Source organism: Archocentrus centrarchus, chromosome 14, assembly GCF_007364275.1.
Source record: "Archocentrus centrarchus isolate MPI-CPG fArcCen1 chromosome 14, fArcCen1, whole genome shotgun sequence".
Classification (NCBI taxonomy): Eukaryota; Metazoa; Chordata; class Actinopteri; order Cichliformes; family Cichlidae; genus Archocentrus; species Archocentrus centrarchus.
In genome coordinates, this window is record NC_044359.1 from 920461 (window position 1) to 938613 (window position 18153).

Sequence of the window (18153 nt, forward strand, 5' to 3'; positions counted from 1 at the left end):
TGAGCTCGACAAGTGACGTCATATGACCTACATCATAGGCTCCAGCTTTGATCTGCTGGTAGAGACGATGCTGATCTTCATCCCAGAATGGAGGGTAACCGACCAGGAGGATGTAGAGGATCACACCTGAGACCGAATCAGACCAAAACATTAAATACACCTGAGAAAGAAAACAGAGCAGAGAGAAGAAACACAGACACACAAAAAGCTGAAAGAGAGCAACAAAGGGAAGGAAGACAACAAACCAAAGAGTCAAAAACTACAAAATAAAGACCAGGAGAAAACATGATGATCAAAGGCACCAAACAAAGGAAAAGTGAGGAACGAGCGAGGAACCACAAAGAGTAGAAACAGTAAAGTGGAGTCTGACCGCAGGCCCAGAGGTCGACCGCCTTCCCGTATGGGTCCTTCCTGAGGACCTCTGGAGACAGATAACCTGGAGTCCCCGCAAAGCCTGAAAACAAGCACACACAAACACACATTTACACACATCTGATGAACTGCCAAACAAACAAACAAACAAACCAACAAACAAACAAAACAATTCACATAAATTCTGAGAAGAGAATCTGCAGTTTGGAAGACGCTCCCTTATGTGATGAAATGCAATAAATGAATAAATTTTAAAAAAGATTTAAAACTATTTTTTTAAAAAAACCAGCTGAAACATCCAGCTGCAATAATTATATAAACTGAGGAAGGAAGGAAGGAAGGAAGGATAGAAGGAAGGAAGGATAGAAAGTAGGAAGGATGTAAACATAATATAAAGAAGCAATTGATTTAATCCATCCGTTCTCTTCTGCTTATCCGGGGCCGGGTCGCGGGGGCAGGAGCCTAAGCAGAGAAGCCCAGGCTTCCCTCTCCCCAACCACCTCCTCCAGCTCATCCGAAGGGACTCCAAGGCTTCGCTTTTACACTAAGCTCCCTCTTCACCACGACAGACCACTGCAGCGTCCGCATCACTGCAGAAGCAGCCCCGATCCGTCTGTCGATCTCCCGCTCCCTTCTCCCGTCACTCGTGAACAAGACCCCAAGATACTTGAACTCCTCCACTTGGGGCAAGAACTCGTCCCTGAGCCGGAGAGGGCACTCCACCCTTTTCCAGCTGAGGACCATGGCCTCAGACTTAGAGGTGCTGATTCTCATGCCGGCCGCTTCACACTCGGCTGCGAACCGTTCCACTGCAAGCTGGAGGCCCCCCCCTGATGAAACCAACAGGACCGCATCACTGGAAAGAGCAGAGATGAGACTCTGAGGCCACCAAGGAAGAAGCCTTCTGCCACCTGGCTACGCCTAGAAATTCTGTCCATAAAAATTATGAACAGAATCGGTGATAAAGGGCAGCCCTGACGGAGTCCAACACCCACAGGAAACGAATCCAACTTATTACCGGCTATACGGACCAAGCTCTCACTGCACAGAGACTGAATGGCCCGGCAACAACGGGCCAGACACTCCATACTCCCGCAGGACCTCCCAAAGGATACCCTGAGGGACACGGTCGAATGCCTTCTCCAAGTCCACAAAGCACATGTAGACTGGTTGGGCAAACTCCCATGCACACTTGAATATCCTTGAGAGGATAAAGAGCTGGTCCAGCATTCCGTGACCAGGACGAAAACCGCATTGTTCCTCCTGGATCCAAGGATCGACTAATGGACGGACCCTCCTTTCCAGCACCCTGGCATAGACCTTACCGGGGAGGCTGAGGAGTGTGATCCCCCGAAAGTTGGAGCACACCCTCCGATCTCCCTTCTTAAAGATGGGGACCACCAATCCAATCCAATGGCACTGCTCCAGATCTCCACGCGATATTGCAGAGGCGTGTCAACCAAGACAGCCCTACAACATCCAGAGCCTTCAGGAACTCAGGGCGAATCTCGTCCACCCCAGGGGCCCTGCCACCAAGGAGTTGTTTAACTGCCTCAGCGACCTCACCCCCAGTGATGGTCAAGTCATCTCCCTCGTCCCCAGACTCTGCTTCCAATACAGAAGGCGTGTCAGTGGGATTCAGGAGGTCCTCTAAGTATTCCTTCCACTGTCCGACTATAGCCTCAGTTGAAGTCAGCAGCACCCCACCCGCACTATAAACCGTGTGAGTGGAGCACTGCTTTCCCCTCCTGAGTCGCCTGATGGTTTGCCAGAATCGCTTCGATGCCATCGGAAAGTCTTTTCCCATAGCCTTGCCAAACTCCTCCCACACCCGAGTTTTTGCTTCGGCCACTGCCCGAGCTGCATTCCGCTTGGCCTGCCGATACCTGTCAGCTGCCTCCACAGTTCCACAGGCTAACCAAGCCCAATAGGGCTCTTTCTTCAGCTTGATGGCTCCCTTTCCCTCCGGTGACCACCATCTGGTTCGGGGGTTACCACCACAACAGGCACCAACCACCTTGCAGCCACAGCTCTGAGCAGCAGCCTCAACAATGGAGGTGCAGAACATGGTCCATTTGGACTCAATGTCCTCAGCCTCCCTTGGAATGCTGTCGAAGTTCTGCTGGAGGTGGGAGTTGAAGATCTCCCGGACTGGGGCTTCTGCCAGGCATTCCCAGCGCACCCTTACAATACGTTTAAGTGTGCCAGGTCTGTCCAGCATCTTCCCCCGCCACCTGATCCAACTCACTACCAGGTGGTGATCAGTTGACAGCTAAGCTCCTCTCTTCACCCGAGTGTCCAGAACATACGGCCGCAAATCTGATGATATGATTACAAAATCGATCATCGACCTGTGACCTAGGGTGTCCTGGTGCCATGTGCACTTATGGACATCCTTATGTTTGAACATGGTGTTCGTTATGGAAAAACTGGTTTGCACAGAAGTCCAATAACAAAACACCATTCGGGTTCAGATCGGGCAGGCCATTCCTCCCAATCATGCCCCTCCAGGTCTCACTGTCATTGCCCACATGAGCATTGAAGTCTCCCAACAAGACTATGGGGTCACCAGATGGAGCACTCTCCAGCACCCCACCCAGTGACTCCAAAAAGGGTGGGTACTCTGAACTGTCATTCGGCGCATAAGCGCAAATAACAGTCAGGACCCGTTCCCCGGCCCGAAGGCGCAGGGAAACAACCCTCTCGTCCACCGGTGAAAACTCCGACGTACAGGCAACAAGCCAGGGGGATACAAGAATACCCACCCCAGCTCGCCGCCTCTCACCGAGGGCAACTCCAGACTGGAACAGAGTCCAGCCCTTCTCCAGGAGACTGGTTCCAGAGCCCAGGCCATGCGTTGAGGTGAGCCCAACTATATCTAGCTGGTATCTCTCAACCTCATGCACTAGCTCAGGCTCCTTCCCCCTCAGAGAGGTGACGTTCCATGTCCCAATAGCCAGTTTCGATAGCCGGGGATCGGTCCGCCAGGGCCTCTGCCCTCGGCCACCGCCCAACACACACTGCACCCGACCCCTACAATGCCTCCTGCGGGTGGTGGGTTAATTTAATAATTCATTAATTATAATCCACGATCATGTTAAATAAATAAAAAAGACAAAGTAAAAGATAAATGTACAGACACAGCTTCATCATCAACATCATCATCACAGCATCATCATCATCATCATCATCATCACCACAGCAACATGTCTTCCAATCCAAATGTAAGTGTCTGTCGTTCCTGCAGGGTCCCAAAATACGAGCTATATTTACGTTCCCAAAATGATCGCTCCTTTGCGTGTCATATGTTATGGTGTCATAATATTGCCGTAGCTCAGGAGGTAGAATAGTACTCTATTAATTGGAAGGTTGCTGGTTCAATCCTAGGTTGTTCCAGTCGGCGTGTCAAAGTATCTGAGGGCAAAATACTGAAGCGCTTATATGAATAAGCAATGTTACATAAAGTGCTTTGAGTCCTAAAGGACTCAAGTAAAGTGTTATATAAAAAAGTAAAGACTAGTTTATTTAATTATTGATTTAACTTTTCAGGTTGCATCTAATGCCGTTTAGTCAGCATAGACGTTTCAGAAGTCTGAGGAAATCCATATTTACATGTTTTTGTCAGGAACTGCCGGAGAAAACAAACACATTATTTACACGCACACACGGTAGATGTCGCTTTATTTCATTCTAAAATTTAGATATTGGTCGTAAAACATGCCTGAAGAAAAGGTTTCACGTTTTTCTACGTTTTATCAGCGAAGATAGGCTGCATCACAGCGTCATCATCATCATCATCACAGCATCATCATCATCATCATCATCACAGCATCATCATCATCATCATCACAGCATCATTATCATCATCATCATCAGTGTCATCATCATCATCACAGCATCATCATCATCATCGCCGCGTCATCATCACATCATCATCATCATCACAGCATCATCATCATCATCACAGCATCATCATCATCATCATCACCGTGTCATCATCATCATCATCATCACAGCGTCATCATCACCGTGTCATCATCATCATCATCACCGCATCATCCTCATCACAGCATCATCATCATCATCGCCGCATCATCATCATCACAGCGTCATCATCATCATCACCGTGTCATCATCATCATCATCACAGCATCATCATCATCATCACCGCGTCATCATCATCATCATCATCACAGCAACATTATCATCATCACCGCGTCATCATCATCATCACATCATCATCATTATCATCATCACAGCATCATCATCATCATCATGAACACAGCATCATCATCATCACATCATCATCATCCTGACATCCTCATGATCATCATAGCATCATGATCAGCATCATGATCATCATCCTCGCATCATCACATCATCATTATCATCATCCTCACAGCATCATCATCATCATCATCATCATCATGAGTTTCTTACCAAACCAGGCCTGCTGGTCTCCTTCCACCTCAATGGCGAGGCCAAAGTCGGCCAATTTGACCGCTGCTCCTTTGGACTTGGAGGCCAGGAGGAGGTTCTCCGGCTGCAGACACAGGACACAAGCTAACACGCTAACTCTGCCCATTGGTTCACCTGAAAGGTGCTAATAGTGCTAACAGCAGGGTTAAAGCATTTGTACTGATTTCAAGTCAAACTATAGGACCCAGATGCTGGTCTGAGGTCAACAGCTGCTGTTTGACATGTGACCATCATGTTTGTCTGCGAGGCTGTTACACCATCACACACACGCTGTGATTTGGGTTCACTGAGCCAAAGCTCGTTACATTTAGTTTTTCTTTGCTTCTGTAGCCACACCCTCAGAGGTTTGACAGAGGGTGGTCCCGCCCCCTGCCTCCACCAGCCAATCATGTTGCTGCACAGCGCTGGGGTTCAGGACAGTCTGAGCTATATTTGCTCGTTATTGTAGTGAAGATGGAGAAAAGTCTACTTCCTGTTTTAGCTAGTATGGTGTCTGCTCAGTGCTCGGGTAGGAGGAGCCAGAGGGGCTGATTGAGCCATTAATGAAGCTGTAATTACAGGTTAATCTGCAGGAAATTTGTGACCTTCAACTGACCCTCAGGAAACCCTCGAGGACCTGAAACTCTATGTTTGGTCTTCAGGGTCCAAACTAGGGATGCGCCGATCCGATATTCAGTATCGGTATCGGTCCGATACTGGCCTAAATTACTGGATCGGATATCGGAAAGAAATAAAAAAATGTAATCCGATACATTAAATAACGTTTCGCTCACATTAGCTGCATTACAGGGCTCAGTCGTCTTCTTGTTCTTGTGGGTTTGCGGTTGACCAAACCAGCTTAGAGCTGCATTACCGCCACCTACTGGAATGGAGTGGGGGATCAGGAGTTAGAAAACAACCCCCTCAGATCCTCCGTCGCTGCGACGGATTCCCTTTGACACTGAGCGATCATCGCTGACATGTTATTCCGCCTCCACCGCTCTCTGCCTTGTTTGTGTGTTGTGCTCGCTGTGCTGAGAATCAGCTGTTATTTTTTTCTCTACTTCAGCTCCCGGACATACTGCTAGCGAGCGCAGCTATTAGCACTAGTGACCGTCCGGTACCGCAAGAACCCCTTCCCCGTCAAATATTTTGATACTTTAATCCCTGATTTGTGACTAAATATAGACCTGCAGTAGAAACGTATTTAGGAGAATGCTTGTAAATATAAAGCATTACAAGATTGCGCTCACGCAGCCCCTAGTTTTTCACGTGAACACTGATGATGCAACAGCAGCAGTCAGCTGATTTACGTGCAGTCTGTCTGCACAAGCGGAAAGAGGCGGAGCCGGTGAGCTCAGATGGAGCAGAAGGAAATGTTTTTCTAGTGTCCAAAAGAAGCCTTTTCATCCCTGTAACCTCCATTAAACCTTTACTGGGAAACAGCTGGAGGTCCTTCATCAACCACCTGATCAGTAAGTGAAGAAAAGAGAACTTTGTAGCTGCTCCATCCACCCTGTTTGTTTCACACAGGGAAACAAACGGGGTGGATGGAGCAGCTACAAAGTTTGTTTGTTTCACACAGGGAAAAACTGCAGTACGGAAGTTAAAATATGCAGATGAACTGTTAATATGAAAAAAAGTATTTCTTATCCAGTTACTTGGGTAATCAATATAAATAGAACACACAATTGCTAAAATAATCGATAGTTGCAGCCCTAATGAAATTTGCAACATGCTTCTCAAACAGAAGCAACAGGATTCAGGTGATAGTTATTGTTGTAAGTAAAGTTTATTTATATAGCGTTTTTCACAGACAGAAAAGCGCTGTACAAGTAATTAAAACGCAATATCATCCCCCACCTCCAGAAAACACTATGTTAAAAACATAATAACATTACCATATAAAAGAAAAAGAATAAAAATAAAGTCAGAAACCAGAAAGCCTGGTTAAACAGAAAAGTTTTCAACTATTTTTTAAATGATGCCACAGAGTCAGCTAAATGGAGCTGGAGTGGTAAACAGTTCCAGAGCTTTGGTGCCACTGCCTAAAAAGCTCTGCCCGCCCTGGTCCTTAGTCTTGTATGTGAGACAACTAAAAGACTTTGATTTTGTTGTGTGAGAGACTGTTGACTTCTTTTTTTAAATTTTTTTTTTTAATGTTTTTAAATGCCTGGATCAATTTTAAATATCGGATTTATATCGGTATCGGCCGATATCCAAATCTAAAATATCGGTATCGGACATAAAAAAGTGGTATCGTGCCATCACTAGTCCAAACTATGACAAACAAGCCTCTGTTTCCCAGCCACAAGCTGCATTCATGAATATCACAAAATGATTTTGACCCAGAAGATGATCCTGGCATCACGTGTGGATTAAACAGAGACATTTATTCTGCTCTCACCTGTCCTGAGCAGACACCTGTCCCACACACTGATACGAGTCTGGAGCTTTACTCAAAATGCACTTTGTTTCCGGCGGTAAATGATCAGAAACAGATCAAATATGCAGGAACTGAAGCTGGTTCTGCTGCAGGTCATCAGCATCATCACAGTGTTCAGTGTGAAGGTCAAACATTAAAGGTGAGTGTGTCCTTCCTGAATTACAAACTCATTCATCTGTGACGGCCGACTGAAGCTCTGAGGTCATGACCACCTTCATCCTGACTGTGTGCGTGTATTTGTACACCTTCAGTATGAACCAATCAGCTTCGAGCAGTGAAGTCATGTGATGCGTCGACTGTAATAAAAGTGTAAAACATGCCCACAGATATCCAGAGGGACGGTTACCTTCAGGTCTCGGTGGACCACGCCCATCTGATGACAGTGTAGCACCGCCTCCAAAATCTGCTGGATACAGTGACTGTTCAGAGAGAGGTCAGAGGTCAGAGGTAAGGAGCAGCAGTTTCACCTCAGAAACAGGAGAAATCAGGTGAGTTCACTTCATACCTGGCGTCAGCTTCACTGTAATATTCTCTGGCTACAATGTCTTCAAATAACTCCCCACCTGTCACCCTGAGACACACAAACACACCATCAGGACACATGCTGAAGACAACAGCACACATCGTAACACAACCAGTGAGGCAAAAACACTGATGTGATGATGCAGCTGAGTCTTTGCCATTTGTGTGCGGCGCCACTTAACGCCGTTTTCTGCCACCTCCGTCCGTCCTGTAATGTCTGCCACTGAGAGATTATCATCCTGAGTATTTTGTTTCTTCGGTTTACTCTTCAACGTGTATGAGGATACAAACAGTGCAAATATCTGTGCAACAGCACCTTAAAGCTGTGCTCTCTCTAATGCCCAGGAGGGGGCGACTCCTCTGGTCTATGAGAAAATGAGCCTCCAGCTCAGCTGATCTCTGAGCTCAGTGAACTCTTTCATGGTGAGCTGATGGCCTCAGTCTCTGCTTTCAGGTCTGAGTAAAGCATGAAGCTCATTTTGGAGATGATGGTGAAGCAGGAAGCTGGGAGGGTTCAGGGTGTGAACGAGTGTCTGCCTGCTGATCGCTGTCATGTGAAAAATGTCGGTGGCTTTGTTGCTGTGCTGACCCGCCTGCAGTAATAACATCTGTTGAGTTTTATAGACCTGCACTGGTTGGAGGGGCTCTCAGCCAACAGACCATGGGTCACTTCCTGTTTGAACCTTTGTGTTCTGCACTTTATTTTTCTCACTGATTTCTGCTATTTTTATTCGCTGGTTAGTTTTAGGAAAGTGGCGTGGTTAAAATCACAGGCCATATAAAAGATGGTTGTAGCCACTGTGACACCACCCACTGTGACGGAGCCTTGGTGACTCTAATGAACAAACTCTTTCACATGTTTTACATCCATCCTTTCAATGCATCATCACACCTGACAGCTTCCACACTGAAAGATGATGAGCTGGGAGGGCTCAGCTGCTGCATCCTGTCTGTACATGAGCCTTACTGCTAAACAAACTGCATCATTATCAATAAAACCATAAAACTTTAAAGGCAGATAAAAACAAACACAGGAGAAAGGAAATACGGCTCAAAGTGCACTCACAGGTCAAAAATGAGGTAATGATGCGCCTCCTCTGAAATACTGTCATGTAGCCGAACTGGAAGAAAGAAAAAGAAGACATTTCATTTTCATTTTGCACCATTTCAGCCCGACAGACAGCAAACATCAGCTGCTCGTCCTTCGGCTCAGACGCTGCAGCTCTAAATAAATTAAACATACAAACAAGGAAAGAGTCGAATCCACGCCTGTGACAGGAGAGAAAGCCTGCAGCGATGACAGCTTTATTTTTCATGAACCGTCCTCACTCTGGAGCTCTGAGTCCCGGCAGCAGAGCCCACCAAACATGGCTGCTGCTAATGTACGGAGTTCAGTAGAGTCCACAGTGACAGGAACTCAAGTGTTTCGAGGGTTTTGTTTCTGTTGCATCAGACAGTTTGGGAAAAACACGAGCTTCACTGATTCACTGAGTGCCAGCAGGCAACCCTCGCCCTCCGAGTCACAGGTTACACCAGGATCATCCGTCCATACAACACGTTTACATTTATCCATTCACACCCATTCATTCCATATGTATCTAAGCTAAGTGCTTTAATTCTAACATTCACACACATTCGTACTCCAACACTTGTGTCGGAGAGCAACTTGGGGTTCAGTATCTTGCCCAAGGATACTTGCGGCCCAGAGCAGCCAGGATTCGAACCGCCAACCTTCCGATTGGTAGGTGACCTGCTCTACCTCCTGAGCTACAGCCACCCCTAATCTGTCCGTCCGTCCATCCGTCCATCCATCCATCCATCCGTCCATCCATCCATCCATCCATCTCTTCCTTCCCTTCCTTCCTTCCTTCCTTCCTTCATTCCTCCCTCCCTCTGCTGCTTATCAGGGTTCCTCCTCCAATTATTCTGGAGGGACACTGAAGCGTTGGCTGACCAGCTGAGAGAGATGATCTGGTCAGCTCCCAGGGTTAACCCTTAACCCAGGGGACCCAGCCCAGCCTGAAGGAGCCACGTGGACCAGCCATCCTGTGGAGGCTTCATTGGACCTTAGGTTTCCCCCACCTTAACCCCTGGGAACCAGGTGAGAGCATCACCTCCTTTAAAACCCTGCAGTGTACACTGGACTACTTTCACCTAACTGCTTTTATCATCTGACTGTAGATAACTATTGGCACAATACTGCATCAATCAAGTTTTTTGAATATTATTATTCCATTTAGACTCCTCCTAGATGTTCGGTTTGGCATCACAGCCTCCACCTCCACCTCCAGCTTTAAGCTTTAAGGTGAGGGCCGGCTGTGACGGAGGTCCCCACCCTCTCGCTGTCCCCATCACCTCTAAGAGGGAGAGCGGAAAACATGCGACACGCAGCCGATCGGACTCAAACCTGTGGCCACTGCCTTTCAGCCCTGAGACTCACAGGTCAGCCTTCTACCCACCAACATGTCTGTGGTCTTCAGCTTCCATCTGAAAGACCGGATTTTAAAATTCCAAATATTTTCATGGGTAATGAACGAGAGTGTGAAATCAGACCCATCAGCATGAAACAGCTGATGACCTATTTTCCATCATTTTTTCAGTTTGTAGGGATTCATGAAATGATGAAGATCTTCATCATCACGTCTGTGACAGCAGCCGTCGGTCGTACTGTACTCGTATCCTCACAGGCTCGCTGATGACGTCTGTTTCTGCTCTGCATAGATTGTATAATAGGACGTATTATAGCCGAGGAAAGAGGAGCTGCTGCCCACACACACACACACACACACACACACACACACACACACACTAAGTCCCGTTGCTGTACTGTGTGGGAGTGCTTCAAGTGAAAACCTGATTATTTCTTTCTGAGTGCTTTCACACAGGTACTCTGTGTGTGTGTGTGCATGCGCGTGTGCGTGTGTGTGCGTGTAGGAGGATAGATGGTTTTGATTCCTTCACCTATGGACTCTGTTGCCTAGCAACACACACACACACACACACACACACACACACACACACACACACACTGGTGCGCACACACAGTTATGTAACACTCCTCTGTATCTGTAGAGCATCGCCTGCCCACACAGCACTCTGATTGGCTGCTCGGTTCAGCTGCAGGCTGCTGATTGGCCAGTCGGGTCCATGTGAGGTCACATTTGAACATCTGACTGATTGTAGTGTTTGTTTGGACTCAGTTTGTTGCTTCAGTCTGAAGATTTGTGCGTTTTTGTGGTGATTTCTGATCCTTGGCCTGAAGCTGCTGTCAGTGACGGCTTCTCCTGCTGGGCTTTTATTCTGAATTATTCACAGGAAGTGGCGGCTCTGTGCAGAGATCAGTTTGCTGTTAAATGGTTTCAGCTCTGAACGGTTCCCACACACTCTGCGCTCCTCCTCACCGAGCTGGCCGAGAACCAGCGACTCCTCCGTCCTTCTGAGGAGATGAAGCTCCTCTGAGTCCTGAGAGGAGGCTGCAAATATCACAGAACTCTCAAAGAGCTTCATGTTCCAGTCAGTTTGCTGCAGTTTTCTCTGGAACGTCATTAGCAGGAGATGATCTGATGAGGACTCATTAAGCTGCAGGCTCAGAGCTGCAGACATTATTCCTGTTTCCTTTTTCAGCTCTAATCAAACATCACACATCATAAATATACACAGCATATGTAAAAGATGGAGGCAGCTTCCTGGTCTGAAGAGTGAAGCCAGAGAATTCCTGGCAGAATGCCTAACTCCCACTCCCTGTACTTCCTGTCCCATAGGAGGCGCTCTTCTCCAGCAGGGGCATGCACAGATGGATTTCAGTCAGTGACACTGAAATGATATTTTTTAGTGGCCATATTTTTTTGGTTTGAGGGGATCATTGGGTGCAATCCCATGGAAACCTCCTGCTCCTCCTTCTCCTCCTCCTTCTGCTTCTCCTCTTCCTCTTTCTCCTTCTCTTCTGGGGCAACAGTGAGATCTAATCTCTCCAGCATGTCCTGGGTCTGTCCCATGGTCTCCTCCTAGTTGAAATGCCTGAAACACCTCCTCCAGTAGGGTCAGATGAAGCACTTCAACCAGCTCCTTTCAGAGAGGAGGAGTGTGTGTAGCTCATTCCTGCTGCTCGTACCCTCAGACTCCACCTGAGTGGAGGGGAGGCTGCACTTTAGCTGAACCAGTATGATCTCAGAAACGTTTCCTTCATCAGGGGTCGTCTTTTGGCCTCACAGCTCTGTCAGCTTCAGTATCAAAGGGCAGAGGTGACCCCTCCTCTGCACCTGAACAGGTGGTTGGTAACCTGGTGGATGTTAAGAAGGTGTATGCAGCGTGAATCTGTGGGGGTGGGGGTGTCAGGTTTGATGTCCTGTTGGGATCAAAGAGCCTCCTCGAGCACTGAAACACCTCACACAGCCTCAACGGGAAGACGAGGTGGAGGATGAAGGTGATGAAGAGCCGCTGTCCTTTCATAAGTGCAGGGCTGAGATACAGGAGAGGTGGGCCTCCTGAGTCACTCCACAAACATCTGTCAGAGGGGGCCTGAGGCAGACGTGGAGTCCTTTTAGATTTGATAAAAGCTGCAGGACTCTGTCGGGTTAAAGCGTGAGAAAGTAGAAGCTGCCTTTAATGTGAGATGCTTCCTCCTGTTTGGGTGAAATGTGTGAGGTCACTGCTTGTTGAATTTCCCCTCTGGGGTCCATGAAGAGCCGGGGGGTAGTATTTCTGCAGTCATCAGCGAATCACATCACTTTATTAATGAAACTGATTTAAAGGCAGCGATTAAAGCACCGAAATACATGAAGAGAAAGTCGGAGCTCATCAAACCAGAAACGGAAGCAGCACAGCTGTGAGCGGAGGTCTGAGGTCTGAGGCAGAAGCTGCGTCCTGGAGGAGCCTCGTGACACGGGATCGATGTACCCGAGGACACTCCCACAGCGGCGGCTTCCCTGTGTGCACCTCCTGTGTCTAATCAGCCCTCTGTGTGTCTGTGTGTGCTTCTACGCTTTATCGAGACGTCTGTTCCTGTGTGAGTTCTTCTCGTTTATCCCATTTCCTTGGATTTAGCTCCTGGTTTTCCGTGTTTAGATTCCTGTTTCTCCTCCTTTGTCCCTCCAGCTTCATCAGGACTGAGCAGAGGAAGCACTGAGATCAGATCATTGAAAGTTCTCGGGTTAAACACTTTAATGAGAGCTCATTTATAACAGGCTCTAAGCTGCACAGGAAGCAAAGACAGGAGAGACGTCCCTGTGTCCCAGACTGTCTCAGTCTCAGAGTATCTGCAGTACTCAGTGCAGGTTTTCCTTCCAGCTGTGCTGTGAAGCAGCTGCAGCTGGTCAGAGATCAGCGTGTAGGAGGCAAACCTCGTCTGTCTCCTCCGCTCTGATAACGACTCCTTGATCACATCGCCGCCTTCGTTGCCCTCACAGCCTTTAGCAGCAGAGGAATGTACAGCAGTATTAGTACATGCAGTACATGCAGTATTACTCACCAATGTTGGGGTGTTTCAGTAACCGACAGATTCGAGCTTCACGGTCCAACTTCTGATGATCTGACAACACAAACACAAACACAGTGATTACTGATCAGAGGTCCGATCACGAGCTTCCCCTCCACATCTGCCTCCTGCAGAGCTGATCTCTGATCAGTGAAAACTCCTGTTTACTGATCAGGACAGAGGATCAGAACATCTGGACCTCCTTCAGTCCTGCAGGTAGAAACTGATCTGTGTTTGAATTGACGCTGATTTTCAGCAGGGAGGCAAAAAGGCTGAGGTCAGGTGATCACAGGTGTGACAGACAGCAGGAAGTGAGCTTTCATGTCAGAAACGAGTCCGATCACAAAGAGAAAGCATGCATATGTACAGACCCACCCAGGACAAACCTTCAGTAACACTCAAACAGGCTTCGCCTCATCTCTGTAAACGGCACATAAATGTAGACAGGAAGCTTTCTTTGTCTGAATTCTGTCGACCAATCAGGTCTGTGCTCTCACCTCTGCAGCCTTCTCAAACACCTCCACATCTAAATTACCTTAACGAACAATAGAACTAGCACGAATAGAAGCAGCATGAATAGAAGCAGCATGAATAGAACCAGCATGAATAGAACCAGCATGAGCATGAATAGAAGCAGCATGAATGGAATCAGCATGAAAGGAATCAGCATGAATAGAACCAGCATGAATAGATTCAGCATGAATAGAAGCAGCATGAATAGAATCAGCATGAATAGAATCAGCATGATAGAACCAGCAAGAATAGAACCAGCATGAATAGAAGCAGCATGAATAGAACCAGCATGAATGGAATCAGCATGAATGGAATCAGCATGAATAGAACCAGCATGAATAGAACCAGCATGATAGAATCAGCATGAATAGAACAGCATGAATAGAATCAGCATGAATAGAATCAGCATGAATAGAACCAGCAAGAATAGAACCAGCATGAATAGAACCAGCATGAATAGAATCAGCATGAATAGAACCAGCATGAATAGAATCAGCACAAATAGAACAGCACAAATAGAACAGCATGAATAGATTCAGTATGAATAGAACCAGCATGAATAGAATCAGCATGAATAGAATCAGCATGAATAGAACCAGCATGAATAGAAGCAGCATGAATAGAACCAGCATGAATAGAATCAGCATGAATAGAACCAGCATGAATAGAACCAGCATGAATAGAAGCAGCATGAATAGAATCAGCATGAATAGAAGCAGCATGAATAGAACCAGCATGAATAGAACCAGCATGAATGGAATCAGCATGAATCGAATCAGCATGAATAGAACCAGCATGAATAGAATCAGCATGAATAGAACAGCATGAATAGAATCAGCATGAATAGAACAGCATGAATAGAATCAGCATGAATAGAACCAGCAAGAATAGAACCAGCATGAATAGAATCAGCATGAATAGAAATCAGCATGAATAGAACCAGCATGAATAGAATCAGCACAATAGAACAGCATGAATAGAACAGCATGAATAGATTCAGTATGAATAGAACCAGCATGAATAGAACCAGCATGAATAGATTCAGTATGAATAGAACCAGCATGAATAGAACCAGCATGAATAGAAGCAGCAGTGGAACCCGATAGAAACCTCTGAAAAAGTTTGGTTAGCTTTCCCCACAGCAAGGTTTAAAGAAGCTCCTCCCACCATGTTTGCTCTGAATTCTCCAAATTTCACTCGAGGAGTGTCCGAACTCCACGTCCTCCTCTGATAATCTCACTAATGCAGAGGAACTGTCTGTGTGGAGCAGAGGAGGGATCACGTTTATCTGATTGGATCAGGATTTAGTTCATGTATCTGCATTCCTAAACAATACATGGCAAATGAAATGGAGATTTGTACCCGCACACCCACTGACTGCATCCCAGAGTCAAAGAGTAGAAGGTGAAGGGGTGCTAGGCTTCCTCTCAGCTAACTGGAGTCCCTGAACTGGACCTCTGCACCGTGTTCGGGCTGTTGGAGCCTTTTGGAGCATTTTTAATGCAATTATCTGATCAATAATATGGCTGCTGTGGCTTCATTGGACTAACAGACTGTCTGAGAAGGCGGAGCTCCAGTTTGCAGAGTGAAATTTGAGGATTTATTTGGATGTTGCTGATCACTGATTTTCAGGTATGTGTGTGTGTGATGCTAACATCATCCTGTCAATCAAATATGGTCACATCAGCATGTCTGTTGCCAAACAAAATGTTCTGAAATCAGTGGGTGGAGTCATGGAGGCTAAAATCCAGCTATACAGTTTCCTCTAATATATATATGTGACAGAACATGAAAACCATAGGTTCCCTTTTAAAATGATGGACAGGTGGGATGGTGGATAAAATTTAATTTTTCACACCATCAAGTGCATTGAGACCGCTCAGCTGGGTCAGAGGTGCAGACTAAAGCTTCTCCCTGACAGATTCACTGTGGATGCTCCTCTCTGGATGCTAGCTGCTGCCGTGTTAGAGATACTTCAGTAAAATTTGATTATCTCTCCTGGCACAAAGGATCCTGGGATGGAGCACAGTGTTTAGGTCACCTGCTGGTGGTTTACTGTCAGCTGTTAGAAAAATGAACTGATTTCTGTTGTTTCTGTTTGAGCTGGAAGTTCTTAAATATGTTAAGCGGAAGAACAAGCTGATTTCACTTTTTCACCTCAGACGTATAACACAGTATCATCTGCATACAGAGTGAACACGTGTGTGTGACTCTCAGACTTTTTCTAACTTCAGACTTGAAGAAAGTTTAAGGCTCAGATACCACAGATTTGATCTTTTATGTTATTAAAAGCTGAATTTTAGTTAAATAAAGGGTTAAAGCTGCTGTCAAAGAACAAGAAAAGTCACAAACAAAGGTAATAACTGATGTTACACACTCTCTTCCAGAGGTACACCAGTACGCAAACCGAGAGGTGGTTTTGAAAAGCTAAATGCAATAAATGTACATTAAATCAATGGTGTCAAACATGCAGCCCGGGAGCCAGAACTGGATCACCAAAGGGTCCAACTTGGCCCTTCAGTAAAGTCACAAAGTTCTCCAGTTTTTCAGTGAACAGCTGTTCCTTTGGTAATGGCAGCACTACGACACAGGAGGGAACATGGGTGGAACATTACTTATTTGCCGATCGAGACATACGGTATATTTAGACTCAGAAAGATGTGAAATACAGCTGTGAGACCTGCAAACTGTGACACACGAAATCCCAGCAGACTGAACGTGAAAAACACATATTTATATTTATAAATGGTCCTAAAGCCACCTCAGGCTGTTTATGAATGATCACTCATATAATAAAATAATTCAGTCAGAAATAACACCCTCTGTGGGGGTAAAGGGCTCGCTCTCTGGCCGAGGTGAATGCTTCCAAATTTACAGTGAAGACGGGAAAATGTGGAGCGATGTTTTCACGTGCACTGGTTTTACTGGTCCAACACACCTGAGACCAGTTTGACTGTCTAGTAAATGGACTGGTTCTTATAGCACGTTTCTACTCTAGCTGAGCACTCACTCATACAACATATTTCATCCACCCATTCATAAAAGCCCTTCCTTCTACAGCTAACTGGTTACTGTCACACATTCAAACTCTGACGGTTGCATCGGAGAGCAACTCAGGGTTCAGAATCTTGCCCGAAGATACTTTGGCACATAGACTGGAGCAGCCAGGAATTGAACTACCGACCATCCATTTAGTAGATGACCTGCTCTACCTCCTGAGCCAAAGCCACCCCATGCTGTGAGTGGGTGGCCCCTGAACTGAGCCCCTTATTAAACCCATAATGATCTGGCTCATTAAACTGTTTATTTTCCACCGAGTTTCCTTCTGGGTTTCACTCCTGGTCGTCCACAGGCTGACAAACACTGCACAGGAAACAGGTTTCCCACCCAACCGCAAACTCACAGCCCGGATCTTCACTGTCGCCGCTCAGTAGAACCAACAGGTTCATCTGTTATTCATTCAGTCTGCACGAAACCCAAACTAGAGTCTGTATCACAGGTGTATTTGCAGCTCATGAGCTACAAAATATGAGACATCAGAAGTTCCTTGGAGTTGCTGTCGGTGTGGAATCAATTAAAGTTGCTTCCGAGTGTTTTTTTCTTGCAGCTGAGTGCATCATGTGGACTTTAGAGGACATTTAAAACCATGAGAAACTCATTTAGTGAGAGCAGTGAGAGAAAGCAGCTGCTTCCCTTCCAGTAACTGTTTAATTAGATCATAATGTGTGCTGAGTGGAAGCCATTAGCTGCGGTTCTGCGACGATCACACCACAAGTTACTCAGTATAAATGGAGCCTGATTGTTCGGGGCTCTGTGGTCGGCTTTGGCTCCTCTGAACTCGGCTCTGTTGACCCCCCCCCCCCTTCATCTCCCGCAGCGACTGATCCCAGACCAGCCGATGCTCGGCTCAGAGAAGAGGCGACGAGTGTCCGGCAGCCAACACAGAACTTGCTGAGGGAGGTTTCCCACTGAGCAGCAGCTCTGAAGCTCCAAACAAAGGCTGGCAACACGAGCCGCTTCACACATCCACAGGACGCACACATCACACACACACATCCACAGGACGCACACATCACACACACACACACACATCCACAGGACGCACACATCACACAAACACGACGCACACATCTCACACACACATCACACACACACACATACTGCATGATCAGGAATCCCCCCAATCAAAGCAACCTGCAGAGCTGAGCACCACTCTTCCTGTCAGAGACATCAGCACACACACACACACACACACACACACTTCAAACACGCTCACACTGCTGCTGCTTCAGAGAACATGTGATTGTTGGATCAGATGGTGTTTGACTCACAGTCTGATGATCAAACTGGCGTTTTCAGGAGGAAACGA

At 46.6% G+C, this 18153-nt stretch overlaps 1 protein-coding gene and 1 pseudogene across 1 annotated transcript in view; both read right to left on the reverse strand.

Annotated features, from left to right (window-relative positions):
* Positions 1-18153, reverse strand: part of LOC115791921 (GTPase IMAP family member 8-like) — a 263474-nt pseudogene that overhangs the window by 139833 nt on the left and 105488 nt on the right.
* LOC115791927 (calcium/calmodulin-dependent protein kinase II alpha) overlaps positions 1-18153 on the reverse strand; it is a 37362-nt gene that overhangs the window by 10429 nt on the left and 8780 nt on the right. The window contains exons 3-9 of the mRNA XM_030746226.1: positions 13266-13325; positions 8865-8919; positions 7782-7847; positions 7623-7695; positions 4813-4915; positions 371-454; positions 32-126 (exon numbers count right to left, since the gene is read on the reverse strand). Of these exons, the coding sequence (XP_030602086.1) occupies positions 32-126; positions 371-454; positions 4813-4915; positions 7623-7695; positions 7782-7847; positions 8865-8919; positions 13266-13325 (536 nt within the window). The remainder of the gene's footprint in view (positions 1-31; positions 127-370; positions 455-4812; positions 4916-7622; positions 7696-7781; positions 7848-8864; positions 8920-13265; positions 13326-18153) is intronic.